Here is a 23,592-nt window from a genome sequence, read left to right on the forward strand (position 1 = left end):
ATTAGAAATAGGCTGATTTGATTATGTCCCTTAAAATCGGATATCCAAAGTAACCGAGCATGACAATCCTACAGTTGAAATTATCCATTAAATCCCATGCTAGGAGTTGAATGTTAATTGAAGTTGCTTCAATTTGAAGAAGGTCTGAATTCGAATGCTAGAGGAGTAGTTGTAACCGAGAGCTCCTTCATATTAGTTTGGAAATCCTGAGCTCGTGACAAAATCATATTTCCACAACCCATTATAATTTTTTTTTCACTCTCAATTGACCTATAATCTACGCTGCAAGGTAGAGCAACCCTTCCGCAGATTGTCCCCAAACTTAATGGGGAGGTCCCCCAGCCACCTCTGATCATGGCCATGGGTTCAATCTAAATGATATTTAGCAATTACAAATAAAAAATCATGCATCTTAAACACAATCTTATTTAACGGTTGTCATAGATTCTCTGGTTTTGCAAGATGTTTTCAGCCCCTTCCCTTTAGCTATTTGCTTAGTTCTTGAGCAAATAGAAAACTACTCCTTAATTTAGCTGTGTAGACAGGCAAGTACGAGGACCTTGGGGGTGTTTTATAGATGGAATAAGTTTCATTTCAACAAGTTCACAAGAAAATTTGGCCAAAAAGCTCACAAAGAGCCCAACATACCCCTTCCAAATTAGCTGATTATGTAACTCACAAGTATTGAGCATTCTGATTATGTAACTCACAAGTATAAGCATAGTGTTTGCCGCTCCCATGTGTTGAGCCTTGGTTCTCCCTCTCTCGCATGTTCCGAGTTAGGGTGTACCATCTTTCTCTTTACATAATAAATGTAGGGGTCCCCGCTAAACCCCAGCTTACCCATCAGAAAATAATAAAAAAAATAGATGGAATAAGTTTCTATTAAGCTCATTCCTTCCTGGGAATAGCATATGGTAGTGGTACTCATATCTTTCAAAACTTTATCTAAGCTGGTTGTATGAAAATAGCAACTTTCAAATCACACAATGGCAAGTTGCCAAGGATAGGGAGGACCTGGCACCACTTGCTATTCATAAAGGTTACCTATGCAGAGCCCACTACGCAATTGTTGGGAAAATTCTAACATAATTTTCGTAATAGAACTGGTTCCTCATCGTCCGCCTATTGTCTCCCCATTCAAAACAGTCATCATCAGCCATAGATTCAGTTTCTACAATGACGGAAGAAAATGTTGAAGTATAAAAGATTAAGTTACACCAACTCTTAACAGCTCAAGATTTTGTAGTGATTGGTTGTTTCACATGGTATCAGAGACAAGGTCACCTGAGGGGGAGTGTTGAAGTATAAATGATTAAATAACACCAAATCTAACAGGTTAAGCTTTAGGTTTAATTGGTTGTTTCAGAGACAAATAGGGAATGTAATAGCATGGAAATTAGATGCATGGAGTTCCTCACAGGCACTCCTCTCTTCTTAAAGACTTAGCATGCACTTCCCTTAACCAGTTCGACTTCCAAATAGGAAAACCATAAAGGGACATTTAAATAAGAAAAGTAAAATGACCAACTCCTTGGCCAGCTTTACACACAAATAGCACAGCTAAAGAGGACAACCGATTGCGAGTCCAAAACCAATTATTGGACTCAAAATTGTAAGTTAAATTATAAGTTACAAATGTACTTTGCCAGTAATAAACTGTATAAATAAACTACAGTTTGTATGACATAATGAAACCTGATGTAGAATACATATGATGGAACACAGGATGGTGCTTTTACCGAGAATGAAATGTTGTTACCATTAGAAAATTGTATGCATCTGCGGCAATCCAACAGCAGGATGGAGAACACATTGCTTGATTTTCTTAGCATTGCACTGATCCAATAAATGATCAACCACATTTCTGAGTCCAGTCTCTGGTTCTAATCCACACAAAACTGAATAAATAGAAGTTGTAGAAGATACTCAAATTCCAACGGCGGAAAGATCAGGGATACCAAGTTCAATGCAAAGAGGATTCAGCCCAGGTTCCTCCAACAAGCTAAATGCAGAGAATGCATAGTAGGAATGGTACAGATCAGGCAGTTGTCCAGGGAATTTACTGAAACCGCCATACTGGTGGGGATGAAAACATCAAAGCTGACAATCAGAAAGTGGGGAAGCGATCTTTACATATAAGTGCCAAAAATGGAGTTGAAGATTGAACGGGGAAGAAGAAGCTTCACCTTGGTCTGACAGGTAAGCAAAAATTCACGTAGAGAGCCTTTGTCGAAGAAATGGTGGGCTCCTAAAATCTTCAAAACCCCACCAACCCTGGAACACAAAGACATTACACTTGTAAGTTGCTACAAATGCAACTGTGTAATTAAAATTCATGTTAGGTGACACTTACCAAAATGCATAACAAGTATCACTAGCCTTGTTGGTTCGGCCTTGAAATCCTCCATCGATCGCTTGCCTCTGGAGCAGGAAAGGAACAGTTTGCAAGGTGGCAAAAGAATATATAAAGTCTCAAGTACATGCTTAAGAAGGATTGATAAACAATGTGCTGTTTCGTAAGGTTAGAGAAGAAAATCAACCTGTAAGCACCACTCAAGAAGCGACGGGACATCAATGATGGAAGATGATGTGCATTTAGAAAGATCATCTTCAATGAAACCCATCAGCCGAAGAGCTGCAACCGCACAATAAGTAGCACCACCTGTGTCACTAAGCCAATTATATATCATAAGCACCCTAACAGACGGTTCAGCTACAAAATGTTAATGCATAGTTTAGGAATGCATTTAGTACAGACATATCAATGCAAGGGGGAAAAAACTCGAGTTTACAACTTAAACAAAAAGAACAAACTCAAGATCCAATGGAACTTTATTCAGGAATGGAATCAAGAGAGTATCCATTAGCTATCAGAAACAAAATTCTCCATTTGTATACAATCTAGTTGAGATTTAAAAAATCAACACATCACAATTTCAGTACTAAGACAATAAAAATCAGACAGGGTATTTGTCCTTAGTTGAAGCATGCTGAGGACTTCGGAAAGTTCTTTCTAATAAATACCATTTAGAATTCCATAAGACTTTCTAATCCTTAAAAAAACTAACTTGCATTCTTCTACTCGCCCAATCGAAATCTCAGGCAATCTGACTTGGCTTCCATATAATTATATTCATGGTTATATAAAGTGTAGAAACCAAAAACAATAAAGCCCTAAATTTTCAGCATGGATTACAAAGAGTTACAGATCAAAGCCTTGTTTTTTTGAACCCGACAATTGATTTATATAAATTAACGAGGCATGAAAAAACTGATCATAAAAGAAAATCCATTTAAAAAAAGAGGAAAAAACTGATCATTTAATTCAGCATTAATCAAAACCCATAAAATCAGAAATAATCTGAAACTCAGATTAAAAAAAAATTAATGTATACAAAAATAAAAAAACGCCATAGAAACGGAACATGCAACAAATGAAAGCAGCCTGGAGAGAGAGTTACGGGTTAGGGTTTGTGAAGTACATGCAGTGAGTGGCTGTAGCTGGTTACATTGCTGCTGCTGGCACAGATACTAGATAATGTGGGTTCTTAAGAGAGAAGAAGAAATTAACACAAGAACACAACCAAGAGAAGGAAATAAGAGAAATGCTCAACCAAATTGATATATTATTAACAATCTAAGTTTGTCCAACATCCCCCTATTTTATAGAACCCTAAAGGAATCTCTACACAACATTAACTACACATAGAAATCTCTACACAACATTAACTACTACAATTCTCAACACCACAACTTACTAGACTTGCTTAAAGAAACACAACTTACTAGACTTAGTTAATGATACTCAACTTACTAGACACTAGTACTCAACTTACTAGACCACTTAATGAAATACAACTTACTAGGACTAATAAAAGAGGTAGTTGTATAAAAGTCTTCCAAGCGTTCATTACAAAACAACCTTGGACACTCCAAGTCTTCAAAGTCTTCAAGCCACCTAGACGAGACATGGCTGCCAAGTTGGCACTGCATCTCTCTCTCTCTCTCTCTCTCTCTCTCTCTCTCTCTCTCTCTCTCTCTCTCTCTCTCTCTCTCTCCAACACAAATTGCAATCAGTTGTGAGGGGGCATATAGTATGGAATATAAAATTTAAATGGCTCTCGAGTGTCATATAAACTTGCTTCATTGCAGAAGGGTACTCACAAAAATAGTGCCTGTGTTGTCTGGCAGCAATAGATGAATGTCTGACAACAATAAATAGATAATAACAACAATGATCTGAATAAATGAGCAAGTAATCGACAATTCCCTCATTTTGAATAGAAGAACTCTGGAATAGTATAACTCCGAGATTACATTAAAAAATACCAATCGCCATAAGAATCAATTCAGTCTCACCATAACCACAAATTGCAATAAAGAAAGGGAGACGATATTTTCACCTCCTCTGCATTACACATTCGCCCCCCCCTTTTTTTTTTTTGAATGGTAACTGAATATATTAAAAAGGGATAGACCGAAAAAAGGCCTCCCGCACCCCCCACTAGGCCAGAATTACACACAGCAAGAAAGGGAAAAATACAAAAAGAAATTAAGGGGGGAGAAAGTCGAAAAGCTCCAGAGACTGCTTGACCACACCCGCTTTAGCCAAACTATCAGCGATTTCATTGGCTGATCGCCTAACATGAAGGAAATCTACCGAGCAACCGACCGATATATCCTTAATTTCATCGAATAAACGAAGAAATCTCCAAGGAGGATTCACCGAACCCTTAAGCCACCTAATGACATTTACGGAGTCTCCTTCCACGATAGTGTTCGCTACCCACGATAGACCGAAAAAAGGCCTCCCGCACCCCCCACTAGGCCAGAATTACACACAGCAAGAAAGGGAAAAATACAAAAAGAAATTAAGGGGGGAGAAAGTCGAAAAGCTCCAGAGACTGCTTGACCACACCCGCTTTAGCCAAACTATCAGCGATTTCATTGGCTGATCGCCTAACATGAAGGAAATCTACCGAGCAACCGACCGATATATCCTTAATTTCATCGAATAAACGAAGAAATCTCCAAGGAGGATTCACCGAACCCTTAAGCCACCTAATGACATTTACGGAGTCTCCTTCCACGATAGTGTTCGCTACCCTCTCGCTTCCTAACATCAGGAATCCTTGGTAAGCGGCTCTGACTTCAGCTTCGGTAGAATCTGCGACACCTATAGGCCCGGAAAAAGCCTGCACAACATCCCCCTCTGAATTCCTTAAGACACCCCCGATCCCAGCTGGACCAGGGTTACCTAAGCTTGATCCGTCAAAATTCAGCTTAGAAAAACCTACTGGAGGATTGACCCATTGCTGAGAGATTCTAGGAGTGGGTACTTGACTGTTGCATACCACTCTCCATCCCGCCCACAGGTCGAAAGCCGAAACAAATTTGAACAGGGGCAGTGCCCTTGCCCATGAAATCGATAAGGCTACTACCTTGATATACATGTAATAGAGAGAGTTTGAACGCCCAGCGAAAATCCTATTGTTTCTTTCCGACCACAAAACCCACAGCGTAGCCATTAATGAAATCGACCACAATACCTTACCTTTTGATCTCCATGGATTAAACGCCCACCCCTCAAATAGATCCTTAACTTGGGAAGGGAATACCCACTTGATGCCGAATCTCGCCAGAACCCTTCCCCATACCTCTCAAGCGACTTTGCAATGGATGAATAAATGTTCCACTGATTCTCCAGCTTCGATACACATAGCACAATGATTGACTATGATCATATTCCTTGCCCTCAAAAAATCTACCGTTTGAATACGGCCTTGAATCACCGTCCATCCGAAGAACCTTTATCTTCCACACTTTTGCCACAGACCGATTTGCCGCGCACGGATACAGTCCTTTGTAGAAAGATTTTACCGAAAAATAACCCGATGAGTCCCACACCCAGAGCCTTTTATCCGCCCCCGATGAACTGATGTAGTTGTCGTCCAAGAGCTGAAGAAAAGAAACCATCGAGAGCAATTCCCTGTCGAAGAAATTTCTGCGGAACATCGGCTTCCATATCACCTTATTGGCCCGAAACTCAAAGCAATCTTTGACTAAAGCTTGTTTGTCCCTGGCCACCACATATAAATCAGGGAACAAATCTTTTAAAAAGATGTCGGAACACCATACCATATTCCAAAAAGAAATTCTATCCCCCTGAGTATACTCTATATCTTATGCCGCGGTCAAAACATGGACTCAATCTCAAAATATCCCTCCACAGAGTCACGCCTGGTTTGTTGAATCGGTTTAGGGATCTCCAATTACCCACGTCTGTGCCATATTACCACCAATAACTTTCGCCCATAACTGAGTCTGTTCTTCGCCAAACCTCCACAGCCATTTCCCCAAGAGAGCGTCATTTACCTGTTTGATCTTACGGAGCCCCAAACCTCCGCCGAGAACCGGCTTACAAACATCGTCCCAGGAGACCAAAGAGAAACTCTTTTTTTCCTTTGAACCTCCCCACAAAAACCTCCGCTGAATTAATTCGATTCGCTTTGCAATAGAAACAGGGCACTTGAATAATGATAATTGGTATATAGGGATATTCGACAGCACGGCCTTTATCAAGGTCAATCGTCCCCCTTTTGATACCAAACTTCTCTTTGGCTATTTTGTTATTACAGGTGAATGATATGAGAAATTATCGGAGATGATACTTGTCCCTTGTTGCTATATCTCCTAGTTAAGCAGTCTATTTAAGATGAGAGACTTTAATGGCATCTCAAAACCTTATTGGGAATTGAGGTCATCAGACCAACCAGCATTATTACTCCAAAAACGCTAAATGACACAAAGTAGTTCATACAACATAGGAACAAATAAAGAAGGAAACATAGGTCTTTACAGAAAACATATCTATACAGTTGGTGCAGCTTAAGGGCTGTTCTAAAAGCAATTAATATGTAGGTCTTTACAGATAACATATCTATACAGTTAGTGCAGCTTAAGAATGTTCTAAAAGCAATTATGGAACAAACATGTCAATCAGGAAGTGTATTGTTATTGTTCAATCGATGGCATACCTTTTAATCACTTCCAACAAATTACAAACTAGTATTTTATTTTAACAGATATATAAAATAACCGAGTAAAGGGAGGAATAAGAAAGATGCAGATAATGAACTGGAAGCTCTCTACAGATAGGAGAAACACTTTTCACCAATAAAAGCAATGGTTGAAAATATAGATCACATGGATAATAGAGATTTCACAGTATCTACTTACCATGAGACTCCGAACCTGGAACTAAACCAAACCCACCATCATATGACTGCGAGCAACAACTGTAACAGTTAGAAATATGAACAAAGATCCTAAGCTGTTGAAGGAGATACATTCGAAGGATGGTGACATGGAAGGAAAATAATAACAGAGTCCACTAGAACAGACCTGGCATTGAATTATATATGCCATAGCTTTCCCTTTGTCCATTCCACTCCAATCATTTAGCATAGAACAAATGGCAGCTGAAAATTCAATATAAAATCTAATGATACTATAAATATCTCATAAGTGAGGAAGTTATATATGCATGATACATAGAAAGGATTTTCTAACCAGCACAGTATACAAATCGGAGATCCTTCTCCGCCCCAGTATGAATGGGCATAAAGCTGCCAAATGCACAAAATGAACACAGACCACATCAGTATGAAATACTGAAAGTAAGATTAAATGCCCATAAATATTTCATACTTAATGTATATGTAATGAAAAATTGGATGAATTCGGGTTCTCATAAAAGATAAGAATCACCAATAATGTTGTGAGCTATGTTGCATGGGTGCGGGTACGAATGTCAGAAATCCAACAGTGGATTCGGCTAACTTCAGATAAAAGGATTCGTGGATTCCCTAATATATTTTAATCAATTTTAATTTTAATTCTTTTGCATGATAATATAATTATAACATGTGCCATTAAAAAAAAAGAGAGTTATAACAGGTAATATATCGGAAATTTTGGTAGGTTAAGTAAATATAATGTTTTATTTTCACACATAAAAACTTACTATTAGAAAAGATAAAACTCAAAACATAATTGTAAATTTCCTGTAGTAGTATTTAGAGATCTAGAAGTTTCAAAGCCGACCCAACTAGTTTGGGACAAACGCTTTGTTGAGTTGAGTTGAGTTGAGTAGAAGTTTCACTGTGAATCAAAAAGTATTGGAGTCCGACATGAAGGGTACCCATTTTTCTTGTATCATGGTATTGCAAGATTCACCTAAGGTTCATACCAACAGTGTATTACACTATTTCTCTCTGGATGTCCCGGACATCCATATTTTGTTTTCTTGTTGCATAAGGATGGAACCCCTTTTTCGACTCCACTTCTTTTCTTTATTGAGTTAATTTTCCCTTTCTTTCATTTTGCTCCAATGCACCTGTTGTCACAAATCATAGCATACAATGAAACAGCACAGCAGGTTTACTAGTGCCATCATTGTCACTCAATCGCTAGTGAAACCACTGTAACGAATCTTGTTATTCGTGAAGCGATTCCCCTACTAAAGAAATGATTAAACACTATCATTAAAAAAAGAAAAAAGAAACTTCTTTATAAATGTATACAAGTAGTCTTCCTAATTTTTACAGTGGCCATTCTATCATTCACCCAGCTCATACCAGCAATGCCAAAGATCTTTATCTTCTCTATATTTCATGTTGTATTCTTAAGTTTTGTACATGACTAATCTTAAAAAAGAACCAAATTTATTTTACATGACCAGCACAACAGGGTAAGTAAATTTTTATTGGTTCAGTTATTTATTCAAGAATTGATACCGGGCAGTGCCAACAAGGTTGGAATGGAACAGGATGATATAGATGTGTATGAACTGGGTTTAGTCCTCTTTGGTTTATACAGTACAACTTTTTTTTTTTAACAGGGCAGTACAACTTTTCTTTTTACTGAAACAACTAATTGGACCAACCAAAACCTACTGAGAAATACCTTAAACTCACTCCAAAACAACTAATCAATGTAGTAAATCCACATCCTAAAACTCGCTAAGATAATACACACACATTAGATTATCCCTGACAAACATTCAGAACCCCTACCATATAATAAGCCCGATTAGCTAATTAAATATAAAATAATAGTAATTTGTGCTTTTCACTTGTCGCCATAGAATTGAAAAAAAAAAGATAGAAGAGAATCCGATAAACGTACCACCCATCAGGCTGTTGAAGGTTTTTCATTGAGATCAATATAGAGTCAGAGTCAATTCTAGACAACTTGTAGCCAACCACCCTCAATATGGCTAGGGCACAATAGGTGCTTGCCAAGTGGCTAAAATTGAGATGTGAGCCCTGTTTACATCAAAGAAAAAAAAAAAAAAAAATCTCAATGCAAGACCTAGTACCAACATTCTATATACTACACTTGAATTTGAACAATGCTGAGAAAATTCCCAACTGGGTATAATAGATATGGGCGTACCCCGATACCATCGCTAGGAAATTGGGAAGTTCTGGAACCATGAAATCCATAGAATTCTCCTGAAATAGTCTAACAAATCAGGCAAAGAGTGGTCTAAAAAGGAAAACCCAGATCAGAAAATAATGAAATTATACCATTATCCAAGTCAGAAATGTTTCCCGGATGGGATTGAAATGATAGGACCCAATTGGCCACTCTATCCTTGTCCACCTAAAATTAGAATTTCAAGTACCCAGATTCAAAACCCTAGAATAAAAATCACTCTATTTTGGAGAAAAGAGATCTTATATGAGAGAGAGAGAGAGAAAGAGAGAGAGAGAGAGAGAGAGAGAGAGAGAGAGAGAGAGAGAGAGATACTCGATCTAAGGCAGAGAGGATGTGGAGGCCAGAGATTGCGAAGTAGGCGAGGGTGAGGCGATTGATTTCTTGTTCCTGGTACATGGAAGGGATGGTGTCGAACATCATCTCAAGGAAGTAGATGTGGCGATCCTTTTCGAAGGAGCTCGATTCGGAGAAATCCATTTCTCACACACCACAATTCACAATCAAAATTTATCCATCTAGGAGACCCAGAACAGATGAGAAAAACAAGGACGCCTCTGATGCTTTATGCTTACCTTATGACTTTCTTAGGGCTGCAACTCGAGCCGGGTTTTACCCGAGCCGACCCGAAAATAACCTGGGTTGGGTTCAGGTTTCATGGGTTTCGGGTCGAGCCGGGTTCAACATTCAAAAGCCCGCATGAAGCTCGGGTCGAGCCGGGTTTGAAGGAGCCTGACCCGACCCGACCCAAGTTACATAAGTTATAGTATGTACATTTTTTTCTATTGTTAGTTAAAAGTTAAAAGTGAAAACTCACGCACCCACTGTTATTGTATGTGAGTGTAATTTCTGCTTCTATGAGTTGAGTTGATTCAAGTGTTTGATTCAGCATTGTTTGATTGTAATTACAACATTGTTTGATTACAGCATTGTTTGATTCAAGTGTAATGTGAGTGTAATTACATCATTGTTTGATTCAAGTGTAATGTGAGTGTAATTTCTGCTTCTATGAGTTGAGTTGCCTTGCCAAACAAGAATTTTCCTTAAAAAATTGCGTCAGCGTGAAAAAACCCGACCCGAGATTTATCATGGGTAGGGCCGGGTTTGGGAATCGTGGGTTTTCCGAAAAAAAACCCGACCCGAAATATTTCTCGGGTAGGGTTGGGTTCTCCAAAACCCGACCCGCCCGACCCGAGTTACAGCCCTAACTTGCTATATTCTATTTATTTATACTAGGGGTTTGGGTATCTAATAGGGCTGCAACTCGGGTCGGGCGGGTCAGGTTTTGGAGAACCCAACCCTACCCGAGAAATATCTCGGGTCGGGTCGGGTTGGGTTTTTTTCCGGAAAACCCACGATTCCCAAACCCGGCCCTACCCATGATAAATCTCGGGTCGGGTCGGTTCGGGTTTTTTCACGTTGACGTAATTTTTTAAGGAAAAATCTTATTTGGCAAGGCAACTCAACTCATAGAAATAGAAATTACACTCACATTACACTTGAATCAAACAATGATGTAATTACACTCACATTACACTTGAATCAAACAATGTTGTAATTACAATCAAATAATGCTGAATCAAACACTTGAATCAACTCAACTCATAGAAGCAGAAATTACACTCACACGCAATAACAGTGGGTGCGTGGGTTCTCACTTTTAACTTTTAACTAACAATAGAAAAAAATGTACATACTATAACTTATGTAACTCGGGTCGGGTCGGGTCGAGCACCTTCAAACCCGGCTCGACCCGAGATTCATGCGGGCTTTTGAATGCTCAACCCGGCTCGACCCGAAACCTATGAAACCTGAACCCAACCCAGGCTATTTTCGGTCGGGTCGATGCGGGTCGGGTAAAACCCGGCTCGAGTTGCAGCCCTAGTATCTAACTGTAATCTACCTATCTATTTATCTATCTATCTATGTGAATTGATAAATCCGCCCCTTTTATTACTTGGGACAGCCACCTCTGGTGCATCTATGACTGTATCGTCTCCAATCAAGGGCCCTTTTTCCTTCTGTTGATGCAAGGGCGCCCTCGCATCTATCATTCCTCCATCTATATCTATCTATCTTACTAAACGAGCCATCTATATTCTACCTATCTATCTATCTATCTATCTATGTCTTTCTTTCCATGAAAAAAATTTATTGGAAAACTTTTACTTCTAGAAACTAGGTAACTTCTTCACCCCCTATTATTTTACACCACAAGGTGGGATGGGAGAGGCCCAACATTTTTAAAACATGCCCAGCATGGATGGGGCCCACCATTTTACACTTCATGCTGTGATGTGGTGGGCCACCATGTCCATACAAACCATGCATATGGTGGCACACAACATTTTACACTTCATGTTATTGATGGGGTAGGACCATCATTTTACAACATGTTTTTTTATGGGTTGGGGCCCACCATTTTACCACTAATATTGATGGGGACGGGGCCACCATTATACACTTGCAATGATCACACCCCATTACAACTATGTTAGTGCAGTTGCTCTACTTCGAATCGCACTTAAATTTAGGGAGATGATATTTTCACTCCCCTTGCGCTTCCCCTATAATGTGATTTGATGTGAAAAGTGAGCAACTTTTGCATTACGCATCCACCCCCTCATAACGTGGATGCGTAATGCAAGGGGGGGTGAAAATATCATCACCCTAAATTTATCCCTTATCTCATCATGCTTTTCTATTTATTTTTTGTTAAATAAGCTGGGATTGAACCTGGTTGAAGAACAAAGCCCTAACCATTGAATTAGAGGCTCAATCCCCAATCCCGATCGACTGATAAATCGACTCCCTAATATCTTAAATCGACTCCCCATGTATCTTTCTCTCTGTCTAACCCAGAGGAGAGAGAAAGACACATGGGGAGTTGATTTAAGATATTTGGGAGTCGATTTATCACTGCCCTCTTTTTTATTGTGCCTCTCAATTCTCGATCATCCTTCTTGTTGTGCCTCCTCTAATGCTAATTAGGTTGGTAGTTAGGGGACCTTTTTTGGTAGGAGAGCTGGGATGGAACCTCTGACCTTAGGATCAAAGAACATAATCTTTACCAATTGAGCTAAAGGCTCGTCCACAGCTAATAAGAGGAGAGAGACGGAGAGAAGGGTAGCACAAGCCTTTCGCCCTGGTGTGACTGGCAGGAGGCAGGAGATTTTATCAGCAAAACTGAATCATTCAGCACAGCTCTCTTTCTAGCTGGCCCGGAATTATTATGTACCAGTGCCGAATAGAGCACCAAAAGAGGTTCCCAGGGAGATAACACAAGGCTCCTCATAGGATAACTCTTTAATTGTAAGTAAAGTGGGGCGTATTGCTGTGTGATAAGTTGCCAAAAGTAGCAAATTATGAACCAACAAAGGTAAGTACTTTTGATATGCAGTTTGAGATTTCGTCCCTCATTTCCATCTACTAAAGTTCGTTTCTGACCTTCCACTTTTGAGTCTCCCACTTCCCATCGGAGAAGCATTTGAAAGCTAATCAAACTAGGGGCAGAGTTAGAGCAAAAACCAGGAAAGTTTAGTCAGGAGCAGGGATTCTACAATGCACTGCAAAATATGCTTCCACTATTCACATAGAAAATTAGAAAACATTACAACGAAAGCTAGTTCCTACAGCAGATAATAGCACCATTACCGTCCTACATATATTCCCAACACCAAAAACCATTAAAATCCGTAGATAAAAAACCCCAAAAACTAAACCATCAGAAACTAAGAACTGAAAATTAATCGACTTCTTCAATCTTGGGACCAGCTCCCCCACCAGCACTCATAGAGGGACCATCATCATCCATTCCAGCACCCATATCAGCGCCCCCACCCTGATACATCTTGGCAATGATAGGGTTACAAATACTCTCCAGTTCCTTCATCTTGTCATCAAACTCGTCTGCCTCCGCCAGCTGGTTACTGTCAAGCCACTGGATTGCCTGCTCGATTGAATCCTCTATCTTCTTCTTGTCTGCCGGAGCCAGATTAGAACTGATCTTCTCATCCTTGATGGTGTTCCTCATGTTGTACGCATAGTTCTCCAAGGCATTCTTGGACTCAACCTTCTTCTTATGCTCCTCATCTTCAGACTTGTACTTCTCAGCCTCCTGCACCATCTTCTCTATCTCATCCTTGCTCAATCTCCCCTTGTCATTTGTAATGGTGATCTTGTTCTTCTGCCCTGTCGTCTTGTCCTCGGCCGAGACATTCAAGATACCATTAGCATCAATGTCGAAGCAGACCATGATCTGAGGAACACCTCTGGGAGCGGGAGGGATACCGGAGAGCTCGAATTTACCCAAGAGATTGTTGTCTCTGGTTCTCGTCCTCTCACCTTCATAGACCTGGATTAAGACGCCGGGTTGATTGTCAGAGTAGGTAGAGAATACCTGCTCCTTCTTGGTGGGAATTGTGGTGTTCCTTGGAATCAAAACAGTCATGACTCCTCCAGCGGTCTCTAATCCAAGGGAGAGAGGGGTGACATCCAAAAGAAGCAAATCCTTGACCTTCTCATTGCCCTCTCCACTCAAAATAGCAGCTTGGACAGCAGCACCATAAGCAACGGCTTCATCAGGGTTGATGCTCTTGCAGAGCTCCTTCCCATTGAAGAAATCCTGCAACAATTGCTGAACTCTAGGAATCCTAGTAGACCCTCCAACAAGAACCACATCATGGACATTGTTCTTGTCCATCTTGGCATCTCGTAAGCACTTCTCAACTGGCTCCATACACTTCCTAAACAAATCCATGTTGAGCTCCTCAAATCTAGCCCTGGTAATGGTGGAATAGAAATCAATCCCATCATACAAAGAATCAATCTCAATTGTCGTCTGAGCAGTGGAGGAAAGTGTTCTCTTTGCCCTCTCGCATGCAGTCCTCAGCCGCCTAAGAGCTCTGGGGTTCCCACTAATGTCTTTCTTGTTCTTTCTCTTGAACTCCTGAACGAAATGATTAACCATACGGTTATCAAAATCCTCACCACCAAGATGGGTGTCTCCAGCAGTAGCTTTCACCTCGAAAATACCCTCTTCAATGGTGAGTAGAGAGACATCGAAAGTTCCACCACCGAGATCAAAGATGAGGACATTCTTCTCACCAACACTAGAGGATTTCTTGTCGAGACCATAAGCAATGGCAGCAGCCGTTGGCTCGTTGATAATACGCATTACATTGAGTCCGGCAATGACGCCGGCGTCCTTGGTGGCCTGACGCTGGGAGTCATTGAAGTAGGCAGGGACGGTTACCACAGCATTCTTGATGCTGGTCCCGAGGTAGGCCTCCGCAATCTCACGCATTTTCATTAGGACCATGGAGGAGATCTCCTCCGCGGAGAATTGTTTCTCCTCGCCCTTGTGTTGGACGACAATCATTGGTTTGTCATTTGGTCCGGCAATTACCTTGAAGGGCCAAAGTTTGATGTCACTCTGGACGGAGGTATCACTGAACCTTCTTCCGATCAAACGCTTCGCATCTGCAAAGAGGAGACATACAGTGACATCAGAGAAAAATCAGAGTTTGGCTAATGAAATATTACTTGCGAGTCCAATGCAGTAGGAACTTAGAATTTCAAACTCAGAAGTCAAAACTATGTCTTTGCAGCCTTTGCTCGAAGTGGCTCAAGAGGCTGATCTTCCCTTTGAGAAGAAATCACATTGCAAATCAATTTGGGTTGGGTTCATAACATTAAATAATGCATAAAAAACAATATTTAGAAATTAAAAATAGAAAAATAAATTCTGTCCTTTGACAAAAGGAGAACCAGATCTAATTGGAGTGAAATGTTACTTGTAAGTCCAAAACAATGAAGAATTTCAACTCAAAACTGTGTTTTTGCACACAAAGGAGAACAGGCTCTTCCCTCGAAGTGGGTCGAGAGGCTGATATTCCCTCTAACAAGATCAATCACATTGCAGACCAATTTGGGTAGGGTTTGTATCATGAAACAATGCTAAACAAAACAATATTTAGACCCCGTTCATTTTAGATTATGAAAACCGATTGTGAGTGCCTGACTGATTATCGGACTCAAAATTGCGAGCGCGTAACCGATTATGATAACCGTTTGTGAGTGCCTAACTCATGATTGCATTCAAAATTGCGAGTGCCTAACCGATTGTGAGTGTCTAACTGATTATTGGACTCAAAATTGCCAGTGCCTAACTGATTAGTGGACTCACAATTGCGAGTGCCTAACCATTTATGATAACCAATTGTGAGTGCCAAGCTGATTTTTGAACTCTAAATTGCGATTGCCTAACGATTATGATAATCGATTGTGAGTGCCTAACTGATTATTGGACTCAAAATTGCGAGTGCCCAGCCGATTGTGAGTGCCTAACCGATTATTGGACTCAGAATAGCTTTTAAATTTGACTCCAATAATCATTTTGGCACTCAATCGGTTGTCATATTTCATATAGTGGCAACAGATTGTGAGACCAAACCGATTATTGGACTCAAAATTCAACATAATTTTGAGTAATTTCGATCCCAATAATCTACTTGGGGCTGCAAAATTAAAAATAAATTATGTGATTTCACAAAAAATGAGTCAGATCGGGAATTAAACACAGAACTGACGCTCTAAAGTAGGGGTGCAACTTGTGTCGTGGGGGTCGGGTTTTCCAAAACCCTACCCTACCCTACCCTACCCTACCCGAGAGTACCCTACCCTACCCTACCCGAGAGTCGGGTCTAATTTTTTAGAGGAAAACCCGACCCTATCCAAAAATCTCTAAATTTATGTCATAAATTTCACACAACAACCTATGATAACCTCAATGAAAGAAAGTCACAGTACACTCAATCGAGTCGGGTCGGATTTCGGTTTTTTTCTTCTTTCTTTAAACCCGGCCCTACTCGAGATTGAGTCGGGTTTTCCAACTTAAAACCCAACCCTACCCAAGACCCATGATTTTTCTAAACCCATAAAGATTTGTATAATAAGAAAGCATAGAATACAGCATTCATCCGTAATACTACTGATTTGTTACTAACACAAATCAATACCTCCCAAAACTTTCAAAATCATAGAAGAACACAAAACCAGATATATAAGACTTACCAAACACAGTGTTGATCGGATTCATGGCGACCTGATTCTTCGCAGCATCTCCGATAAGACGCTCCGTATCGGTAAAAGCTACGTAAGAAGGTGTGGTCCTGTTACCTTGATCATTAGCTATGATCTCTACACGATCGTGTTGCCAAACTCCCACACACGAATACGTGGTTCCTAGATCAATACCGATTGCAGGACCTTCTCCTTTTCCACCCATTGTGTTGTAATAATCGGGACTCAATCTATAAGAAACGAAGAGAGAATTAGAGAATTGAGAATAACGATAGAGAGATTTTTCTGCTTTGGGTTAACAATTGAGGAATGCGGAGTTAGAAATAAGCTTAATATATGGGAAATTGGTTTAGTTCGCGAAGCTTCTGTGGGATATTGACCGTCCATCTTATAAAGATGGACGGTTGAATTGAGGATTGTTTTTTACACGGAAACTATTAGCTCTAGTCCTTTCCAGAAAGTTCATTTTATTTTCCTTTTTTTTTAATTGGCCGACTAAAGCCAAGCGCGAGAAGAGTCCTTCGCGAGTGGAATTCTGGTATCTACGAGAGACTGCCAATTTATTTCCCTGGAAAATTTTCGAAAAGTTACCTGGAAAAAATGGGTTCACAAGCCTCCAAATAAATCTCTTTATTGGAAAATTTTCAGATGTAGCCAAACAGACGCTAATCATTTTTCTACGGTAATAGCTCTGCCCTTGATATTTGATCCAACAGCAGCCTATTAAAAAGTGGGCAGCTGCTGGATCTAATATCAAGGCTGGTAAGTCCTACAATGGACTTCAACTCGGGCGATTTTATATGGTGTGTGGCCGTATATTCTCTTATTTTTCAAAAAGTACAGTAGAGCCCTCTCCATAGGATGATCCAAATCGTCCATTTGTTGGAGAAATATTTTTCATAAAGTGCAGTACGGCCCTCTCCATATGGATCATCCATTTGTTGGGGCACAACCTATTTACTCTGGGACCCAACAACTGGACGGTTTGGATCATCCTGTGGAGTGGATGATCCAAATCATCCATTTGTTGGGGCACAACCTATTTACACTGTGGCCCCACAACTTCAGTCTATAGAGATTGCTATATGGTGTAGTTTATCTATAGATCAAAGGGTTAGGATCATCCGATGGAGCTGATTTTGGGGGCCTAGTAACATTGAGGCCCAAGGTCCAAGCTGTCCATTTGATGGGCCCCAACGTTAATAGGTTATGCCCCCAAAATCATTTCCATGGGATGATCACAACCCTCCGATCTACAGAGGTTTCCATAATATATGGTTTCTCTTTAAATTGGAGGGCTAGGATCATCCTATGAAAAATAATTTTTTCGGAAACAACCTATTTACGATGTGGCACTTCAAATAAATAAATTAATTAATTTATGGTTCCTCTTTAAATAAATTAATTGGTGTACCCACCTACCATTCATGTTGGAGAGAGAGGTATTGTTGCACCGGTTGTAGCTTCACAACCGTTTGGGGGGGAGGGGAGATGACTGCCCTCAGAATGGGTGAATGGAACCAAAATTTTCTAAACCGATTAATATTTCTTTGGAAAAATGAAAGGTATAATGCCTTTGGGCTCCACGTCTTCCCCTTGTTCACGCGATCAGATCCGTTCATCTGAACATCAACCATAGGGATGGCCGAATGCCATTCAGATGATCCTAGGGCCTCCATCTAATAAGCCTGTCCAGCCATGTGATGAAAAGCTAAATCATTGATTTTTTTCTTTTTCTGGTTATCTATCTAACACATGTGATGTCTGTCTGGGATGGGACCAAGACCTTATGCATCAGGTCATGATGTTCTACATGTTCTATTGTCCCGCAAATCTGTCCTCTTTACGCCTGTTCCTTCATCTCTCATGAAAATTAAGGGTATGTGGTACTAGCCTAGGGCTTCTCTCCTTTTTTCGGTTGCTGAAAATGAGAAAACATGAAAAATCCGGAAGATCTGGATCGAGAAGCAAAATTGTTTTGGCCTATTTATTGAGATCCCCACAAAAACGGTGCGGGGAGAATGAGTTTTTTTTTTTCTTACTTTTTTAAGCCGTCACAATCGGTTGTCATAATCTTAAACGAACATGGTCTAAAAGTGTTGCATTTGGGAAGTGATATATCTACCCCTTTGATTACCTGGGACACCCAGCAACAGCAGTGTATGTGGCAATCAGCTCCATTGAATCCTACTGACGTGAAGTACATCAGCCCCTCTAATATCCGTGCTACCATATTTTGATAATGACACTACACACTTTGTTTATAGTTTTAATTAGTTTTTCACGGTTATTACAATATTCAAAGATCCTATCAACATCCAATTAGAAAAGTACTATTTCATTCTTTTTCTTTAACTAGAATTTTTGGGAACTGATACCCTCTGCTTTTCTTTCTTCTTCTTCTTCTAGGAGGCCACTACCCTCGAGGTAGTCTATCTTTTCTTTCCTTTTATGATAATCTTCTTTGTATTGGATTACCAGAAGCTTATCAATTGTGTAGAAGGGTATAATTCCGGTGAAATTGAGTTTACTTGTTGTTTTGGGTTGTGATTTGTGATCTCTCAGTGCTTGATCCCACATCATTCTCCAGGTACATTCCTGGCTCATCTCTTATTGAAGCCGCAGACCAAACTCTCATCACTAGAGATGACATTCTCCAAAAACTCAAAGCAAACCTTGCTCAAGCACAAATAAGAATGAAAAATCAAGCAGACAAAAGTCGAACTGAAAAAATATTTGAACCAGGTGATTGGGTCTTTGTTAAACTTCAACCCTACCGCCTGCAATCCGTCGCGTTGCGGCTCAATCTTGTTTGGGTACCCGGGTTCCCCACACATTTTTTAAGATTTGAAACATGAAAGACCAGATGAATGTGGGCTGCTGGAGGTAATTCCAGTTTATAAGCTACAGTACCCACTTTCTCTAATACCTTGAAGGGGCCGAAGAATCGCCGTCCCAGCTTTTGATTGAGCCGCAACACGACGGATTGCTGGCGGTAGGGTTGAAGTTTAACAAAGACCCAATTCGGCCCCTTCAAGGTATTAGAGAAAGTGGGTACTGTAGCTTATTAACTGGAATTAGCTCCAGCAGCCCACATTCATCCGGTCTTTCATGTTTCAAATCTTAAAGAATGTGTGGGGAACCCGGGTACCCAAACAATTCCATTACCCCTCATGACCACCGACGGTGCGGCAATTCTTCAACCAACTGCTATTCTGAACTATCGTCACTTGAAAAGGCAAAATCAGTGGGTAGCTCAAGCATTGGTTCAGTGGGAAGGACTACCGTTGGAAGAAGCTTCTTGGGAAGACATCGCTCATCTACGGCACTTGTACCCTCATTTGAACCTTGAGGACAAGGTTCTTTGGGAAGAGTAATGATAGGTATCATGGCAAGGGTGAGGATGGGACTACTGAGACAGATGAGCTGGCAAGAGAATCTCCTGGCATAACAACCATACGAAAGAGCATGAGGCCAAGGAAAAGACCATACGAAAAGCTGCAATTTTGGTTGTCATTGATAGGTTAACTAAGTACGCCCACTTCTCCGCTTTACCTAACAGCTTCACAAGTCATAAGGTTGCTGAATTTTTTGCCTCTGAAATCGCCAAGCTTCATGAAATTCCCCGTACTATTGTGAGTGACAGGGATCCGCTCTTTGTTAGCAAATTTTGGAAGGAATTGTTTAAACTTTAGGGCACCACACTGGCCATGAGCAGTGCGTATCATCCTCAAACTGACGGTCAATCTGAAGTGCTAAATCGTTGTCTTGAAATGTATTTGCGAAGTTTTGTCCTTGATGAGCCCAAACAGTGGGTCAAGTATTTGCACTGGGCTGAATATTGGTACAACACATCTTTCCATACCGCAGCTGGTATGACCCCATTCCAGGCACTCTATGGCAGGCCACCTCCTATTCTCTCCAGGTACATTCCTGGCTCATCTCTTATTGAAGCTGCAGACCAAACTCTCATCACTAGAGATGACATTCTCTAAAAACTCCCCTATTTGTTAAGTTTTAAAGGCAAAGAAAAACGTTAAAGGAAGTGAATTTATCTTAAAGCAGTGAACCACTTGTTAGAAAAAATTGATGTGCAAATCTGTAATTTAGGATTCGAAAAATACTTTATAAGAAATTAATCTCACAACTTGAAGACAGAGATTACTAATACTATTTTCTGCAATAATAATCTGTGAAGGAAAAAGAAATCATTAGATCACTTATCGAGTTGAGGCACGAAGAATCTTCGCTGTCCTTAAGGCAAATCTCGCCCCCACTATGACGAATCAACGGTGCAGATGGGCGTCTCGGCGTATGCCTCCAGGATACAACAACTCTCGCTCCAGGGGTGTGCACTCACACAGCCCGGATGCCTAAGAACTCGCTTATATTTGCCAAAAGCCTTGAGCAGAAAACCAGAGAGAAAGAGCAGAAGAAGAATCCGTCAAGGATGATCTTCTGTTTTCTCTAAAACCGATTTATATAGAACGGTAATCGATCCGTTATGATGAAACGTCTCACTCTTTTAGTGCGTGAGAGACTTTTTCCAAACGGTCACTAAACCACGATTAAGGAATCTCAAACGGTAAAAAAAGAATTAAAACAAAATAAATAAATTCTTGACCGTTAAAAGGAAAAATAAATAATAGAAAAAGAAAAGCCTTATGTCCATGCGCGCGGCCGGCCGGGCCGGGCGGCGCGCGTGTGTGGTAAGATCAAAAGCCAACCGGACCCAAGTGGGCGATCCGTGCACGTAGGATCCCCATAACCTCTTGCTCATTTACAAGGTTAAGAGAGTGAAAGTATATATATGGCCACTCTCATCCTCTCACACTTCCCATCTAGGACTAAAGTTTTCTCATGACTTTAGTCTTTTTGGAGGGAAGCCCAAAAGCATACATAAAATTACTAAAAACACCCCATTGTAAGTTTGAATTACAAAAAGACTTCTTTTCACATAAAGAGTCAACACCACTCTCACAGAAACCGTTAAAGGGGGGGGGGATTTTATCCGGGTGGGGGGTGGATATCAACGCCCATATTTTTTGGTAGAGTTACAATATAAAATGCTATAAACATCCAATTTGAAAAGAAAAACAAAGTGAGTCGTGCCATTAAAAAAATGTGCCTAGATATCGGTGGCTGTATTTAATCAAATTAGTACTTAAAATGAAAGCTACATAGCAGTAGTGTCTTGTTGTGCTATTATGAGAACATGGGTGGGGTCCAAACGCTTCTTGATTTCGAAAATTGTACAAAGAAAATCACACGTTGCTATAGCTTGCTTCGTTCATGAAAAATTACAGTAAGATACAAATAGTTTTAAACAATAGGGCAACATACAAATGAAGATCGTTAAATTAATATAGGGCTCAAAATCCTGCAACTAATTCTTGTGGGAAGGTAAAATAAAACAACCAAGTACTTGGAAAAACTATATATATCTCTATCTCTTTTTTACTATATGGCCTAGCGGGTGCTATGAGTGCCACCTCAGCTTTGAAAAGCCGGGTCTCCACCTCGGATGCAAGGGTATGACGTGTACTTAAAATTGTCCACCTTGGAACGTCTGGCCGAATTGCCAGCCGGCAGGCGCGACATTGTAGCTGGTGATGGTCCGGCCATCGCTGGTTGTTACTTGGAAGGAGAGGGATTGGCCATTGAGGAAGGAATTACTCTGCCAATTTTGGCCCCAATTCCTTGACATGGATTGCCACCCTGTCTTAGACCCCTTGATGGACACCGCATGGACGTCTCCAGCTCCTCCAACATTGGTTATTAGGACTAAGTTGAAGTAAGAGTGGCCATTGATGGTGAACCTTATCCCACCTTTCTTCATACATGGAACCCTGCAGGAGAGAATCAATTTTGTTACTTGGTGAGTCATGTGTATCTCACATAGTAAATTTTCATTTTAATTATTGGGGTGATTAGAAATCCTTGGATAATTTGTTCTGCGAATTGGGTATCTTGCTTGGATAACCTTATCTTGAGATTATCTTGTTCGTTGTTCACCAATTTTGTTCTGGTAATATTTTATCCAAGAACAAAGGTCGACCTGAACAAATCTTACCTTCGGAATGAGATCGGAACAATCCCGGCTCGGTACTGTGCAATTTGCAAGAAGGCAGGCTCTGCTAGATCAAAATGTTGGAGGGGAGGATTGCACCACCCACCATTGTCGTTCGATTGAGCAAAATTTGGGGGACAAAAGTTTGTGGCTGTGACAATGATCGACCCCGGGAGGCACCATTTTGGGTCATCGTTGCATCTCATTTCGTAGCATGAACCGCAGCTCAATCCATTGTTGAACAGGGCAGTACTAAGTGCGGCGGTGTTAGTCCCATACCCTTGGCTATACAAGTTGCCATAGCCACAAGCACCTCCTGCAATAAGACCAACAACTGAAGATAAGGAAACTGACCCAACACTAAAAACACTAAAAAATAAATAGAAGTGAAGTTTCATACGAGAATTTTGCGTAAACAAGATGGAGGCACTTGATTCTAAACATACCCATTGTGCCGGATGCGTCGCCGCCACCGTAGAACGTGGCGTGACCGCCCTCCCAATCGTATGAGTCTCCCAATGTGCCATGGTAGTGGATGCTGAAGATGATGAAGAAGAAGAGAGCAGAAGGAGCAACAAAGAAGCTTAGAATGGCCATTGAAGAAGAACAAAGGAGATTGAGAGGTTTGATTTGGAAGAGAGAGAGGTGTGGTTTGTTAGTAAGGGGAAGGGGGAGAGGGGTATTTATAGATGAGACAACCAATGCGGGGTTACTTGGGGTCTTTTTTAATTTTTGTTTCCACTTTTCTTTTTTAATTTTTTATGAAGAGACGAGAGAGTGTTCTCACTGTTGAGGGGGCCAAAGCCTTGAAACGGATTTGCGTAAGTGTGCAAATGAGGTTCACATGCAAATGTTCCAATTGGACTACCAATCGCTATGCCCAAGGGCCCCACTGCACATGCAGTTTCCTAACTGATTTCCTCATCTATTCATTC

General features: G+C 40.6%; 3 protein-coding genes across 4 annotated transcripts; all 3 read right to left on the bottom strand.

The window, feature by feature from the left end:
* Positions 1 to 1,557: 1,557 nt before the first annotated feature.
* On the bottom strand, positions 1,558 to 10,086 carry PGGT-I (Prenyltransferase family protein). Of its 2 annotated transcripts, none has more exons than XM_077359946.1 (11): positions 9,820 to 10,086; positions 9,597 to 9,672; positions 9,463 to 9,521; positions 9,193 to 9,332; positions 7,576 to 7,631; positions 7,408 to 7,484; positions 7,243 to 7,288; positions 2,544 to 2,665; positions 2,357 to 2,424; positions 2,190 to 2,277; positions 1,558 to 2,079 (listed from the first exon to the last, which is right to left on the bottom strand). In XM_077359946.1, the coding sequence occupies exons 1-11, from the start codon at positions 9,982 to 9,984 to the stop codon at positions 1,930 to 1,932; spliced, it is 1,047 nt and encodes a 348-aa protein (XP_077216061.1). In that variant the 5' UTR covers positions 9,985 to 10,086; the 3' UTR covers positions 1,558 to 1,929. The 2 variants fall into 2 exon arrangements, with proteins under 2 accessions (XP_077216061.1, XP_077216062.1); XM_077359947.1 differs by having other exon boundaries at positions 1,965 to 2,103.
* Positions 10,087 to 13,066: 2,980 nt separating this feature from the next.
* On the bottom strand, positions 13,067 to 16,907 carry LOC143849651 (heat shock cognate 70 kDa protein 2-like). Its single transcript, XM_077358763.1, has 2 exons — positions 16,579 to 16,907; positions 13,067 to 14,985 (listed from the first exon to the last, which is right to left on the bottom strand). Exons 1-2 carry the CDS (start codon positions 16,790 to 16,792, stop codon positions 13,250 to 13,252), a joined length of 1,950 nt encoding a protein of 649 aa, XP_077214878.1. The 5' UTR covers positions 16,793 to 16,907; the 3' UTR covers positions 13,067 to 13,249.
* Positions 16,908 to 21,807: 4,900 nt separating this feature from the next.
* On the bottom strand, positions 21,808 to 23,330 carry LOC143851176 (expansin-A8-like). The gene is made up of 3 exons (XM_077360518.1): positions 23,104 to 23,330; positions 22,661 to 22,973; positions 21,808 to 22,436 (listed from the first exon to the last, which is right to left on the bottom strand). Exons 1-3 carry the CDS (start codon positions 23,252 to 23,254, stop codon positions 22,133 to 22,135), a joined length of 768 nt encoding a protein of 255 aa, XP_077216633.1. The 5' UTR covers positions 23,255 to 23,330; the 3' UTR covers positions 21,808 to 22,132.
* Positions 23,331 to 23,592: the final 262 nt, after the last annotated feature.

The sequence above is a fragment of the Tasmannia lanceolata genome, unplaced genomic scaffold (assembly GCF_043159265.1).
Source record: "Tasmannia lanceolata isolate RefF3 unplaced genomic scaffold, GAP_Taslan_0.1 ptg000018l, whole genome shotgun sequence".
In the NCBI taxonomy this organism is placed as follows: Eukaryota; Viridiplantae; Streptophyta; class Magnoliopsida; order Canellales; family Winteraceae; genus Tasmannia; species Tasmannia lanceolata.